Here is a 15,099-nt window from a genome sequence, read left to right on the forward strand (position 1 = left end):
GAAACTGTTGCATAGATGAACTGGCCTCAAGCCCCCTACAACATAGCTGTTGTCAGGCCAGAAGGAGAGGGAGGGACAGAAAGACAGTGAATGAGTGGCTGGGTGGATGGGTGGGTGAATGGGTGGATGAGTGGGTGGGTGGGTGAATGGGTGGGTGAATGGGTGGCTGGATGGGTGGCAGAAGGGGTGGGTGAGCAAGTGGATGAGTCCACTCTGGGAAAGCAAACCCAAGGTCCTGGAGGCGGCCAGAGTTGGCTTCCCTGGGCCTCTCACCTTGCGGGGTCAGCGATGGGATACTTGAGGGCAGCTGGGCGCCCCCCAACACACACTCTCACCCCTCCCGTCCTGACCTCGGGCTGCGCTCAGGTGCGCTCTCTGCCGGTGGCGAGACTAGCGCGCGTGCGCACAGGTGAGCTGCCAGCCCCGCCCCGGGCTGGGCCACCTGCCCAGGAAACTTGTGGATGGTTGTTGCCTTTGGGTTGCTCCGGGGGCGGGGACACGGAACCGGGCCATGGAGGATTCGTCGGGGACTCGCGAGCCCCGGGCCCGGTCGAGAGAGCGAGACCCGGACCGGCGCTCCCGCACGGACCGAGACCGCCACCCCGAGCGACAACGGGACAGACCCGGGGACCGACGCAGGGAGAGAGACGGGAACGGGCGGAGGAACGGGGACCGGCGAGGGGACCGGGACAGGGGGAGGGACCGAGACCCCCGCCAGGACAGACACAGGGACGCAGCCCCTCGCGTGGGTGAACACAAAGTTTGGGAAAAGTCCCGCCAAAGCCGGACGCGGGACGGACCCCGGGGACCAACCTGGGACGCAGCCCCGCCGCCCTGGCCCGCGCCTTGGGAAACCCCGGAGCCGCCGCCCCAGAGGAAGGGGGGCTTCGGGCGCCGCGGACTGGACAGGTGAGGGGGCGCTGCTGGGGACACCGAGGAAGCCGGGGTCGAAGGCCAGCCTGCGCCGCTCTGGCGCCCCCTGGCCACTTGTGCTAGGAAGACGGTGCCATTTCTCTTTTGCGCTCAGAGGCGACCTGGGAGGAAGGAAAACTTTACGGTGCTCGCACCTGGGACCCGAACCCGATTAACAAAGCAGAAACTAGCCCTGTTCGCCGTGGCAGGGCGGGGCGCCAGGTAAAGGGGAAGACAGGTCTCCGGGACAGGAAAGGGAAGGGGTGCGAGGGAGATTGGTGGGTGGTGTTGACCTGAGGCTCCTCCCTGACCCTCCCCCGCGTGGTCACACGACTGCCTCTCGGGGCTGCAGACCCTTGTCCTGAGTTCCAGAATCAGCCCTCTCCGACCTTCAAGTCTGGTTCCCTGGTGGCCGGTGCCTAATAAAGTCAGCCCAGTGAAGAGTTAATAGTTTAATATGTTACCCCTCCCAGGGGTGTATGCATTTCAAAAACAGCTGGGAGAAGCTACACTTTTAACGAAAGAACTAGGTCTATCTAAAGTTTCCCACAGAAGGACATGCGTTTGTTTCCCCTTCATCAGTGAGGTCTGTCTAGCCTCATTCAAATCCCGTGATTGCTGAGATCCCACCCTCCTGAATGAACAAACTTTGCCATCCCTGCCTTGTGGAACGCAGAATTCCCGTAAGCCCGAGTGAGGAGAAAGCATCTTGATGATCCGAATGACTCTGTGAGCTGGGGAGGACACGGATGGCAGGGAGGACGAGAGGGAACCTGGTTCCCACACCCCCTCCTAGGAGCTGCTCTGTTTTTCATTTACCATTCCATCCAATTTCACAAATATTACTGAATGCACAGGGTATGTGCCCGGCATTGTGGACTGTGAATAGATGGGAAGTTGCTCCCGCCGCTCCAGCAAGGAAACAGACAGGTCCTGGGGTGATGACTGCCTTCTGGGTTTTGACACTTGGTCTCTTCTTTAAGGAAGAGTCAGGCTCCCTTCTGCTGTGAGACTTGGAGGCTTAGCCCAGTGTCTCCCTGTTGTGTCCACGCAGCGGAAAAGCCACTATCCTGAGTTTATGTTATATTATCTAAAACCAACTAGCATGACAAAGGGTGTGCCCAGATAGAGTCACAGGCACTAGCTATTGTTTCCCTGACTAAAGCCACATTGCATTGCAGCTACATGACATGGGAGAATCAAGAGCTACATTTTTAGGTTTCCTTTTAAACCAGTGTCCCAGTTCTCCCCACTCTGAAGAGAGAGAAGGGAACACCTTTGCTTTCGCTTCTTTTGTTCACTGGTGGTTTGAAACCGAAGGGCAGTTTATTTCTGTCATTCCTCCACTTAACAAGCACTTATTTAATGGATGGGATGGCGGGGGGGGGGGGGGGGGGGGGGGGGGGCCGGGGATACAGCCATTTACCCTCAGGGTGTTCAGGCTGGTGTAGGAGACGGACAGGTAATAGGGTAGCTGCAGGTGGAAGGATGTGGAGAGAACAGAGCTGGGCTCCTGACTAGGCTCAGGAAAGCTCTCTGAGGAGATAACCCCAAAGCCGAACTCTGGGGAAGGAGCGAGCAGGGGAAGACGGAAAGGTGTTCCTGCAGAGGAGCAGCTTCCTCAGTGACCCAGAGGCATGGGAGAGCAGGTCATCTTTTGGGGGCAAGGGGGACAGTTCACTGTGGCTGAGTCTATGAGCATGAGGTTGTGAGTGTAGAGATGAGCAAGAGCCTCCCGTGCCATTCAAGAAAGGCATGATGAGCTCTATATTCTAGAAAGATCCCTGGAGCCCAGCAAGTAGAATCCAGCCTCCACTCCCTCCACTGAATCTTGGGCAAAGCCCTGGATGTGCTGGATAAACGGGGAGAAAGAAGAAACAGAAAGTGCCAGGGCTGGCAAAGGAAAAAATGATATGAAGATGTCAAAAGTTGTCTGTAGCTCCCATATACCTGGACAATTACTCAGTGCTTTCCAAAATAACAAGGGACAAAAGAGAGTGCCGGCCTGAGCATCAGTCTTGTGGATGTAAACTAGTTTTAAAGAGGCCAGGCTCAATACCAGCCAGCCACCAAAAAAACAACTAAAAATTTTTTTAATTAAAAAAAAAGGCCTGGTGCATGCTGAACTGAGAGCTTCAGCTCACAAAGAAGGCTGCTCACAGCTACCTGGTTAGACAGCTCCCAAAGGCAGACAAACCAGGGTTAAAGGTGGTGCTCAGATGTACGGGTTCTGTCACATGGACAGTTAGCCAAGTTGGGCCAAGAATTTGGGCCCAGGATCAGAAGGAATCAGGAGTTCTAATACTGAGCAAGGTATATTGACTTGGAGGCCCCCTAATGTCTGTGTATGCTTTTTGGTTATAGTGAACCCACTTCAGGGAGATATCTGCCTTCGAACCCCAGGCCTGGACGAGAGGAAGTGGAATATTCCCAGTCAGAGGCTGAAGGACTTCTGGAATGCCATAAGTGCAGATACTTGTGCACTGGGAGAGGTGAGTCATTTTGGAGACAGTTTGACCGTTTACTGTTGCTGGTGGTTCTGGAAGGGGTGCTCTGAGCTGTTGAAGCAAAAATTCTAGCAGACTTCCTTTTGGGTTCCTAGCATTTTTGTTTTCATACCTGCATGAGGTTCTTTGTTTCTAGGGGGAAAAATGTAGGAACATCTCTATAGATTCTAGAAGGTCTACCTAGAACATCTGCTAGATTTCTCATGCCTCTCGAAGGTGGCCCAAGGCCTGGAGAGACAAGCAGCCACATTTGCAGTTTTCAGACTCCAGGTGGAACCTTGGTGGGCTGCAAGTAGGACTGGCTGTGAGCTGCCAGCTGGGGGCCCCTCTGGCAAGATGGACTGAGTTAGTATAGAGAGAAAATCACCTGGCAAGGGCAGCCAGGTTGCAGCTCATGCCACGTGGACAGGAGCAGATGGTCTCTTGGAGATCTGTTGCCCAGACACTTCATCAGTGGTTTTTGAACTTTATTAACTGAGATCCACAGTAAGAAATATATATTACATTAAGACCAAATTCACACACACACAAATGAAAATGTCATGAAACTATACTTACCCTATTACACACCAAGTGCTCTGATATTTTCTATTCTGTTTCAGTAAAAACAAAACCCCACACTTACTTAGGACCTACATTCTGAAAAGCACTTAGACAATATCATGTGTTAGCTCTAAATGTGGCACCAGTCTTGGCCTTGCCAACAATGAAGAAAATCTGGTTTGTCAGGGTGGGCCCTAATGGCTCACATGATTTGGTGAGAAATTTTCCTAGGCTGCATATGACTAAGGGATAAAATGTCTCAGCCTAAGGGAGAGAAATCATGGAGCTTATACCTGAAAATTTATCTTAGGATGATTACAAAGGTGTACATGATTTACAGGATTATAAGGAACTTTGATGAGAGGGCTCTAGGTAATCTGGGCACAAGAATCATCACTCTAGCTTACATCTCTTGGCACAATCCCATTGCTTTTAATTCTCTCAACAACTCCTCAGGTCAGTGAAATACAGTAAATTACCCAAACTCACACAGCTGTTACATGAAAAAACTGGAATTGAAACTTAGAGCCTGACTCTAAGGCCTCAAGTGGTTTACATGCTTGACCTTTCTTCCTTTCTTGATAATATAAATACCAGGAATAAGCCAGAGGTTAGGTAGGTTTCTCAGAAGAGATATTTTTTTCTTCTTCGTTGATTTGCTAAGAGAAGGGCAGGGCCTGAGGCTTCTGAGGAAAACACCTTGATTTAGCCTTGATTGCTTCTGGCTGTTTGGCTTTGAGCCTGGAGGTTGGGTTTCACTAGGTAGTGAAAGGATGGTTCAGGAGTTGGAAGCTAACAAGTGAAAGCTTATAAAGAACTCTGAATGTGCAGAGACTCATATAAGTACGCAGTACAGTGTTGTACTGAGAGAAGGAGCCATTAAACACCAGGAACTTGCCTCAAGCAGGAAGTGCCTGCCTGGGTAAAGGAAGAGTTTTAGGCCTTTCTTAGATCAGATCCTTTGGGGCTTCTTTTCCTTATAGGTGAAACCATGTCCCCCTACAGCAGACTTGTAAAAGTGGGAGGTAGCCGTGGCCCTCTCTAACTTCCTGGAGACACCCTTTAGTCTGGGCTATGATTCACCTTAGAAAGTGCAGTGGAACACACAGGCCCCCAATTCACTTTTACAGGCAAGAATTCTCAGGTACTAAAAGCTTTAGGGGCTGAGGATAAAGATCAGATAAAAAGCAAGTACAGATGTCACAGGTGCTTATCAGGGCCACCAGGGAATCCTGGGCCTGCGTAGGTTGTGCTCATTTACTGTTGGAGGGACCGGCATGGAGTTGCAAGTTCCCTGGAGAACAGGTGCATCCTTGGCTCTGCCCCCATTGCGTGTGGAGCAGCTCTCCTTTCCCTTTTGTTCCTTCCCTGTTGCCTTAGACACTTTGTGCTCAAATCATGATGGTTTGCATTCAATTTCTAACCTTAACTGCAGATCATCTTTAAAAGTTTAACTTTCTCCCAAGATAGTTGTAATTCCTGTAGTCAGTAGTGTTTGTCACTCACTCAGAGCCTTGAGATTTAGGTTTTGAGAGCATTTTGAGTTTACATTTCAGAGAGACAGTTTCTGGACTAGGAACCTGAGATTGGAGGAGTTGAGAGCGAGTGCAGCCCATCAGAGCCAGGAGGGGACAGACAGATGGCCCCCCACTGCCAGTGGCATTTACTTGTGATCATGCTGAAAAGGTTCAGGGCAGAGAGTTGTATGTAGTTTTTTGTTTTGTTTTGTTTTGTTTTTCCTATTTATATTCTCAATCTCTCCTTTTTTATACTTATTTAACACCCTAATCCAGTACTTATCCAGACTGTTTATGTCAGGATTTTAAACCACAGTTGAGTCATTAACAGATCTGAATGATCCAGCCAGAGCCAGAGGAAGGAATGACCTAAAATGAACTTCTGGTTCTTAGGACAGAAAGAGGTGCTGACTTAGAGAACCAGATCCCTTCAGGGGATGAGGAGCACTCATCTCTGTACAAGGAAGTCCTAGAGGGCCTCTGGGCCTTTATTTTTAAGGATATACTGGCCATCTACCTAAGCCCTGGTCATTCTTTTCTGATTATACTAAACCCAAGGAATGAGGGACTCTGGTGGGGGTTCTAATCCTCCTAACATTTTATTAAAAAATTCTCCCATATAAGAAAACATTTGGAAAACCTAAATGTCCTTTAGATTGGGATGATTTAAATTAATTGTGGTAATCTGCGCGTCCTTTAAAATTGTGAAGTAGATTTATATTTACTGAGATAGAAAGATTCACACTACATTCTTTAGTGAAAAAATAGGTTACACAATAGTAGATAGAGTAGGATTCTGTGCTTTCCTAAAAGCAAACAAACAGCAAAAATTAAGAATATATGGTAGAAAAGTCCAGAAAAAAAAATATTCATAGTGGTTATTTTGTATTGGTTAGATTATAGACAATTTTTACATTATATGTTTCTTTTTTATCTAGTTTCTTTTCTTTTTTTACAATATGTGTAACTTTCATAATTAAAGAAAACAACGCTGTGTGCATGTTGAGGAGAAATTATAGAGTGTAAAGAAAACACTTGGGAGAGCATCATTTCAATTAGAGAATGTGTAGACATAACACAGCTTCATAAATAGGCCAACTGGAACCAGGCATAAAATCTGGTTATCTAACAGCCAGGAGGTGCTGACAGACTGATCCTACGGAGTCAGCTAACCCAGCACCCAGCACAGAGTCAGCACCATTCCAGCAACATACATTTTCAGCTCAGAGGCACCCAGCTTTATATTATGCTGAGCAGAAGAAGCCAGACACAAAAGGATATGGTTTTGTATGTATGATTCCATGTACATGACATTCTAGAAAAGGCAAAACTAATGTCTAATGAGAGAAAGCATATCAGAGGTTTCCTAGGAGGAAGGTGAAGGATTGACCACAAAGCATCATTAGGGAAATTTCTAGGTTGATGAAAATATTCTATTTTTTGATTATGGTTACATGATATATACATTTGTCAAAACTTGTCAAGCTGTACATTTAACATGGATCACTTAGTTGTGTATAAGTTATATCTCAATAAAGCTGATGTTAAGGAAAGCAGGAAGCTTTCCTTGTCTAAGATAAAGAAGCCAAGGTCCCTGAGAGAATCCAGCTCTGGGAAAATATTACAGCCCAGGTGTACTCTTTAAGGAAACTAAAGAAATCAAAGTTAAACTTAAAGACGTACTTACTGAGTTAAAGTCTAAGAACGTAAAATAAATGTTTTTTTAACTCAGTAGGCATTATGGGTTTAATTAACTTAATCTCTCCTATTTCTAATGCACACAAACCATGGTTAACATTTTTATGGATAACTTCCATGTTTTTTTCTAACTTCATTATACTTTTTTAAGCTCTATGATTGTCTTCAAAGTTGGAGAAATGTCCTCTTACAAGCAGAAATAGCCACAAAACATATATAAAGAGGAGATAATTTTTTTAGTCTTTTTGGTGGTGAGGGGTTGGGTTTGGTGGTGAGGGGCTGGGTTTGCCCTTCCGTGTGGGATGCCTTTCTTTCTGGCCAGATCTCTCCTACCATCTTCTTGCCCGTCTTCTGGGGCAGGCAGCTTTGCTCCTTTGATAGTTATACTTTTCACTTTATAGTATTTCTAACACCATTTCTGGAGACCACAGTTCTCTGCTACCATCTACTGCCAATTATGCAGCTTTGGCTATTCAGGCCTTCCAGTGGGGCGGGAGGGGGACGGCGGGGAGAGAATAAAGAGCCACTGTATGAGCTGCTGCAGGGAAAGATGAGCCTCGAGGTAGAAATCTCCAGGTGCAAAACAGTGTCTCTCAAAATGGTAACACGCCCTTTTTTTACAGCGTGCTGCCAAATGTTGGAGGTTCTCCTGAACTTGCTGATCCTGGCCTGCAGCTCTGTATCTTACAATTCCACAGGGGGCTACACGGGCATCACCAGTCTGGGGGGCATTTACTACTACCAGTTCGGAGGGGCTTACAGTGGTTTCAGTGGTGCGGACGGGGAGAAAGCCCAGCAGCTGGATGTCCAGTTCTACCAGCTAAAGCTGCCCACGGTCACTGCGGCAATGGCCTATGGTGGAGCCCTCATGGCCTTCTGCTGCCTCCTTGTCGCCTTGGGTGTCCTGAGGGTCCCGTGGCTTTGTCCACTGTGCCTGGTGATCGAAGGCTCGTTGGACGTGCTCATCGCAGGAGCGTACATCCCAGCCCTTTACTTCTACTTCCACTACCTCTCTGCTGCCTATGGCTCTTCTGTGTGTCAAGAGAGGGAGGTGCTGTACCAAAGCAAAGGCTATAGTGGCTTCACCTGCAGTTTCCATGGAGGAGATATAGGAGCTGGAATCTTTGCTGCCCTGGGCATTGTGGTGTTCGCTGTGGGGGCCATCTTGGCCATCAGGGGTTATCAGAAAGTCAGGACACTGAAAGAGAAACCAGCAGAAATGCTTGAGTTTTAGGCTATTTAAAACATTCTGCTAAATGTTAAGAGGTGGAAGCTATTATGAACTACTGTCTGTCACAAAAATACTTAGTTATGGAACTTGCCAACGCCTGCCGAGTACCAGTCACCTTCGCAGGGTGGCTGTAGCTCCCAGTGCGTGAAGCAGTGGTCTTGGATATAAAAAGCCTTGGTTGGGCCGGACCGTGGCTCACTTGGGAGAGTGTGGTGCTGATAACACTAAGGTCATGGGTTCGGATCCCTATATAGGGATGGCCAGTTGGCTCACTTGGGAGAGTGTGGTGCTGACAACACCAAGTCAAGGGTGAAGATCCCCTTACCGGTCATCTTTAAAAAAAAAAGAAGCCCTGGGTTCTGGAGTCCTCTGTTTGTGAGGCACTAATCAAAGTTACATTAAAAATAAATAAACAACAAAAAACTGGAGCCCAAGACCCACAGGGAAAAGACTTGTGCTGCAGGAAAGTGCACTTCTTGATTAACTTCTTTATTTAATCAAAATAAAAGGAGAGAATCGCTTCTCGGCCTTTTGGCTAAGATCAAGTGTAAAATAAAAGGAGAACACCAAGTGAATTTGAAGAACCTTATCTTCAAAATTCATAAAAAGCCACATAGACACGAGACAACATTTCAGTCTGCACTTTTCTAAACACAGCTGTCTCAAGCACATTAGCCCAGAAGTTTTTCCACACTCAGCTCTCCGGTCCTTCCACTGAATTCTATGGGAGGAGAGGGTGGGGATTCTGGGGGAGACTACTCCTGTAAAATTTAAGTTGGAGGTAGGCGTGGGATGAGGAAAGAGGAATCAAATTAATTCACTGGATTGCAAAGAAGCTATTCTGCAAACCCCTTACATTGGCCCTGAAACTCAATAAGTGTTTTGTACCTCTTGTAAATGCACCATTGTACGAAGAATTAAACCCGACATCTGGAATTCAGGATCTATCCAGAATAAAAGGATGTTAAATGTTTCCTAACAAAAGAATGTTACATTTAGCCAGACAACTTCATGGGTTCTTATTGTACACTGAATTATGACCTATGGAACACTACAATATATTCTTGTTATAAGTGAATATGTTCTTTGCTTTATGTGAATCCAATAAAAATTCAAAGAAAAATTTAATTTGGAGGTGATGGTTCTCTTTGCAATACATTTATAATATTATTCCCTTAAATACAGACAATTTATTGCATTTAAAAGGTGAGTTCCATTTGGGTTTAGAAAAGGAAATACATACATCTTGTATGTGATTAGAAAATTTCTTGAAAAATACATTAAAAAGTATTAACAGTTTTGCTTCTGGAGAGAAGGGAATTTTTTAATTTTTCATTTTACTCATGGCTTGACTGCACAAGCACTAGTTTTAATTTAGAAAAAATAAAAAATAAAGACATTGATTTGCTCTCCTTAGGTTTTTCCTGAACCATGTTTACCATGCAAAGGCAGAAGTACATGTATAATTAAGCAGAGTATAAAATGATCAGCCAGAAAAACAGCCTCACCCAGAAAGATGCTTATTTACAACAAAAATCTGTTTCAGAGCGTCCACTTAATTCTACCAGGCCCTCTGCTGGCTTTCCGGAGATTTGTCCCCTCCTTAGAGATCAACAGTCGCCCTTTTTCTTTTCTGCCGTTGTGTGTGCATCTTTCTGCACTAATAGCATACTTGGAAATACTTGGGCCTGTTTGATATCAACAGCTAAGCCAGGTCGGGCTTGGCTGGTACCTGGGATAATATTCAGTAGCCAAATTCCTTTGACAGACGTAGTATCACTGGACCTGGAAGAAGATCATTATTCCTCTCAATTGTTGCAGTCAGTGGAGTGGTTGATCTGAGCTAGATTTATTCCATTTTAGCCTAGCAGATATATGCTGCATGGATTTTGACTCCACTGTTTTGGTAGAATCTGTCCCAGAAGAAAAACATCAGATTTTCTGTATCTTGTAGGAGTAGAGTATTCCTGTTTTCCTTCAAGAGGTAAGATACTAACTTGCTCACAGAAGGAAAAGCAAGGCAGAGAAGGGTGTTGGGTGCGGGGATAGGTACCCCCCATGAACTAGAATGACACCTGGGGTCAATTCACTCACTCTGCTATAGGAAGAGAGTGGCCAGTAGCTTACAGCGCCTGGGTGAAGAGTGGGCAGTTTGAATCTGATGTTATTTTCAGTTTTAAATTAGAAGAATGCAGCTTCTCAGCTAGCAGAGCCCTTGACTGCTGTGTCCCATGGACCTCTAGGAATTCGTGTGGGCCTAGCAAGAGATAGGATCAGCATGCCCAGTAGCTGTGGCCTAAGTTCTTTGGAGGTACTGGTCTTTAGGTGCCCAGATTATAAACATTGTGGGACCCCGTAGTGTATTAGAGGGTTGTCGTGATTTCTAGGAAATGCTTTTCAAAAATTTATCCCATTTCTTCTTAAGTCTCTCACTAATCCCCTACCATGTTATACATGTTACTAAGTAGCATCACCATCCATCTGCATAACATTTTATGATTTTCAAAGTATTTTCATATACTTGCTTTCACTTGAGCCTCACCACAGGCCTGTGGGTAAGATTGACACGTGTTATCTTCAATTGTCAGATTAAGTGTCCGAGGATTAGAAAGACTGAATGACGTGGGCAAGATCACAAGGCAGTCAGGAGCAGGGACTTGAACTCCCTCTGTTGGTTCATTTGCTTTTCTCTTCATTCTCATCTCTGAATCCTGAGAGGATGACAGGAGACCATCTCCCAGAAGCACACCTGAGTCTGGAGTAACAAATGAAAGCTGACCTTGGACAAGGGGACATTCAGGCTCTGTTCACCTGCTGGCTCGTGCTGCCTCATGGCATTTGTGGGTTCCTTAAACTTATAAGAAGCTCCCAAGTGAACAGCCCAAGTATCCATCAGTTGGATCCTGGTTGAATACCCTGGTCCATCCCCACAATGGCATTGGAGGCCATGTAACGAAGAATGTGGCCATTCTGTAGGAACTGATCTGAAAACATCTCTAGGGTAAAGTAAATGAAAAAAGGAAGATGCAAAACAGTGTTTATGGTACGCTTACTTTTGGGGGTATGAAATGCAGACTTGGATATGTTTTTATTTTCTTAACAGAAATCTGGAAAGTTATATTAGGAACTAATGAAAATGGTGGGGAATAGAAAACAGAGTGTATAGAGACATGAGTGAAATTTCTCAGTTTATACTTTATGCCATTGTAATTTTTTTAAAACTTTCAATCAAATCTAGAACTGCTGTATCTTCGCACACATCCCTTGTGCTGCCATTTACAGTCACACCCATCCCCTGCTCCTTTCTTCCCATCCCCACCCATCCCCACTCCCCAACCACCACCAATCTGTGCTCCATCTCTATAATTTTGTACTGTTGAGACTATTGCATAAACAGAAACATACAGTATTAATCTTTTGAGACTGGCTTTTCTTCATTTATAAGTCCCTTGAGATCCATCCAAGTTGTTGCCTATATCAATAGTTCATTCCTGTGTATTGCTGAGTAGAGTAGTATCCCATAGGATGGGTGTTCCAGTTTGTTTAATCATCCACCCACTGAAGGACATTCAAGTAGTTGCCAATATTTGTCTATTACAAATCAAGCTACTATGAACATTCATGTACATGTTTTTGCATGGACATAAGTTTTCGTTTTTTAGGGTAAATGCCCCAGGAGTGAAACTGCAGGGTCACATGGTAAGTGTATGTTTAACTTTTTAAAGAAACTGCTCCCAAGTTTCCCAGAATGCTATTTTGATTTTTCAAACATATACAGTTGAGCTAACCAGCCAGTTCTGACCATGTTCTTTTTTTTTTTTTTCTATGAATAATATTTATTTATTTTTATTTTTATTTTTTTTCTGACCATGTTCTTAAAATCAGGTCACCAGTGGTATTTCTCTAGTTTGCCGTGGGTGAGCAATGTCAGTGTTAAATCCAATCTCTCTTTCCCTAGGCGTGGTGCAGATAGTGGAGGTGATATTGAATGGAATGGTTCTCATGTGCATCGTGGCCTCCTACTTTGTCCTGGCCGGATTCAGTGCCAGCTTTACTAGTGGCAGCAGCTTTGCGAACAACTATTACTCACCGTTCGAGGGCACTGAGCTGGAGCAGGTTCGGCAGCTGGACCAGCAGTACACAATCCTCCGGGCACCCCTGATATACAGTGGCGTGGCTTTTTCTCTGGGGCTGGGTGTCCTCACCATGGGCGTTTTACTCCAAGGAGCCAAGAGTCTAACAAAGCTGCCAGGGAAGTGGCTCCTCACAGAGGCTACCTTCAGCCTCCTAGCGGCAGTGGGCTACTGCATAGGCATTGGCATTTACCTCCACGTAGCTTTGCAGATCAATGCCACGGACACTTGCAAAACAAGGGAGAGGCTCTATGCCCGCAAGGGTCTCACCTGGATGAACTGCCAGCTGGCAGGCACTGATGGAGCAGCAGCCACCTTCGCTTGTATTCTGGTAATAATGTACAGTGCCAGCGTGGTGCTGGCCCTACGGAGCTACCGAGAACAGAAGCACTGCAAAGACAGCCAAGAACAGCATAGAAATTACAGTAATGCATCAGAATACCTGTGGTCTGGAACGCTCTGAGATCTTCTTCTGGAACCTAAATGTCAACCCACCTCTGTTTTCTCAAAAAGACAGTTCCTTTAAAGACACATTAGATAACTGTGCTTTTCACACACTTGATTTTATAAATGCTCCCACTGGTACCAATGCAAAGTTAAATAGTATCATTGTTCTATCATGAAAGGTGATCAGTAAGTCTTTGTTGGCTGACTCGATGAGAGCTTGAAAAAGATAGCTCCATCTTTACTACAAAGAGCAGCAGCAGAAGTCTGGGTATACCTTGTGGTATGGCTCTCTCGCCGTGTGGTAAGGTCATAGTGGTAATAACTAACTAGCCAGAGAAATTCGTTAAGATGAGAACTACACATCAGAGGAAGCAGGTCCAGTATTATAGTAGAAATATCTTCACTGTCATAGCTCCTTAGAGTCATCAAAAGAAACACTCCATTTCCCCTTGTGTTTGGTCTCAGGGGAGTCTGTGTGTTTGAATTCTAAACCAGTAATTGCATTCTGATCCTCTCTCCTACAGAAAGTATTCTGCTCATAGGGTGCCATGGCAGTGCATGGCAGCTGCATGCGACACAAGCAGCCTTCATCCACTAGAGAGGGGAGGTTGAGTTTCTGGTACACAAAAGAGATGCTTTTAGCAAGCCATGTGCTTCCTTGGGATTCCTGCCTCAAGGCCCAGAGAAAATGTTTTCTGCCAGCTATTCCGAGTTAGTTTCTTTTTTGTGGCAAGTCATTCTATTGGAATTCACTTTCCTGAAATATTTTATAATTTTTTAAACATAAAGCTTCCAAATACTGAGAAAATTCATAAACTTCTTACACGTGTATTCAGCTGATTTCACAGATAAAGCAGTTAATTTTACTAGACTTCAAAGGCTTATTGGAGGCTTTTCATTTCTGTATTCCCTGACAGTGCCCATAGAATAAACCTTCAAAGGTAAACAGTAATTTCTCATTATCCTGAACTGTTTCATAATGTAACAGATCACTAGCATTGAATCTTAAAAATAAAGTTCTTTGAGTAATTTTAATCTGAAGTGTTTATACCTCTTCTTAAACTTTATATCTAATCTCAAATATATCAGCTCATGTCAGATTCAACTAGAAATATACGCATTCCTGTTTTATAGTTTTTTTAAAAATTGTCCTCCTGCTTTTCAATAGCTAATTCTTATAGAACCTGTCCAAGATGAAAGATCTAAATTAAGCCTTATACAAAATATCCATATTATATTTTATAAAAAAGCTAGGAGGAAAATCAACTGGAAATCTACATTGCTAGGTTAAAATAAAGTCTGCGGTGCCACAGAAAGGTGCTTCCTATCACCCTTTGCCCGAGGCAGTGGCTAGAGTCCCACAGAATTTTCACTGAGTGGTAGATAAGAAGTTTAAAAGCAGCAAAGAGCAAACAACCCACTCCTCCCACCCCACTCCCACTATTCTCACCTAACATTTATTCCCTGGAACAATCCCAATTAGATCTTTGCCCATGTATGGGTCCCGTGCTTGATTAAATGGGGACTTTGGCCTATCTGACCCCAACTTTGTGCCCAGACCCATCTACACTATACTGCTCCTGAGATGCAGCTTTACTTACGTGACTGGAGCCCATCAATGACTGTAATTAACAACACTCCGATACGTCTGGAGCTTTATAACATTCAAAACACGTTAGCACACCTTACCTTATTCACTACCGCTTGTCAGGTAGGCAAGCCAAGATTTACTATTCACATTTTACAGATGAGGAGACAAAGTTCAAGAAGGTTCAGTGGTCTAGCCAATAGTTCAGAGTTGTTTCATTGAGTGCTCACTCTGTGCCTAGTATTGTGCTAAAGAAGCACTTTGTGTCAGCTCATTTAAGCTCATGACTAATGATGGATACTATTATGTCCACTTAAACAAGAAAAACCAGAAAGATCAAGTAACTTGCCTGAGGTCACAAAACCTTTTTTTAAGCAGCAGAAGCAAAACTCAGACCCACTAAGTCACACACTGGAACGTGTTCTGAGTGACTAATGAACTCCTGTGGCCATTGGTGTACCAGGGAATGAATATCATATGAAGCAGAGAACATACTCAGAGAACTGCATTTCTGCCACCCTGG

General features: G+C 44.9%; 1 protein-coding gene across 2 annotated transcripts; it reads left to right on the forward strand.

The window, feature by feature from the left end:
* Nucleotides 1-511: 511 nt before the first annotated feature.
* MARVELD3 (MARVEL domain containing 3) lies at nucleotides 512-13,004 on the forward strand. Of its 2 annotated transcripts, none has more exons than XM_063113213.1 (3): nucleotides 512-909; nucleotides 3,277-3,404; nucleotides 12,367-13,004. In XM_063113213.1, the coding sequence occupies exons 1-3, from the start codon at nucleotides 512-514 to the stop codon at nucleotides 13,002-13,004; spliced, it is 1,164 nt and encodes a 387-aa protein (XP_062969283.1). The 2 variants fall into 2 exon arrangements, with proteins under 2 accessions (XP_062969283.1, XP_062969284.1); XM_063113214.1 differs by lacking the exon at nucleotides 12,367-13,004 and adding an exon at nucleotides 7,801-8,411.
* The last annotated feature ends 2,095 nt before the right edge of the window (nucleotides 13,005-15,099 follow it).

Source organism: Cynocephalus volans, chromosome 10, assembly GCF_027409185.1.
Source record: "Cynocephalus volans isolate mCynVol1 chromosome 10, mCynVol1.pri, whole genome shotgun sequence".
NCBI lineage: Eukaryota > Metazoa > Chordata > Mammalia > Dermoptera > Cynocephalidae > Cynocephalus > Cynocephalus volans.

Coding starts and splice junctions, on each gene's coding strand:
- MARVELD3 (XM_063113213.1), top strand. CDS start 512: ATGGAGGATTCGTCGGGGACTCGCGAGCCCCGGGCCCGGTCGAGAGAG. Junction 910..3,276: donor GGGCGCCGCGGACTGGACAG/GTGAGGGGGCGC, acceptor TTTTGGTTATAG/TGAACCCACTTCAGGGAGAT. Junction 3,405..12,366: donor ATACTTGTGCACTGGGAGAG/GTGAGTCATTTT, acceptor CTCTTTCCCTAG/GCGTGGTGCAGATAGTGGAG.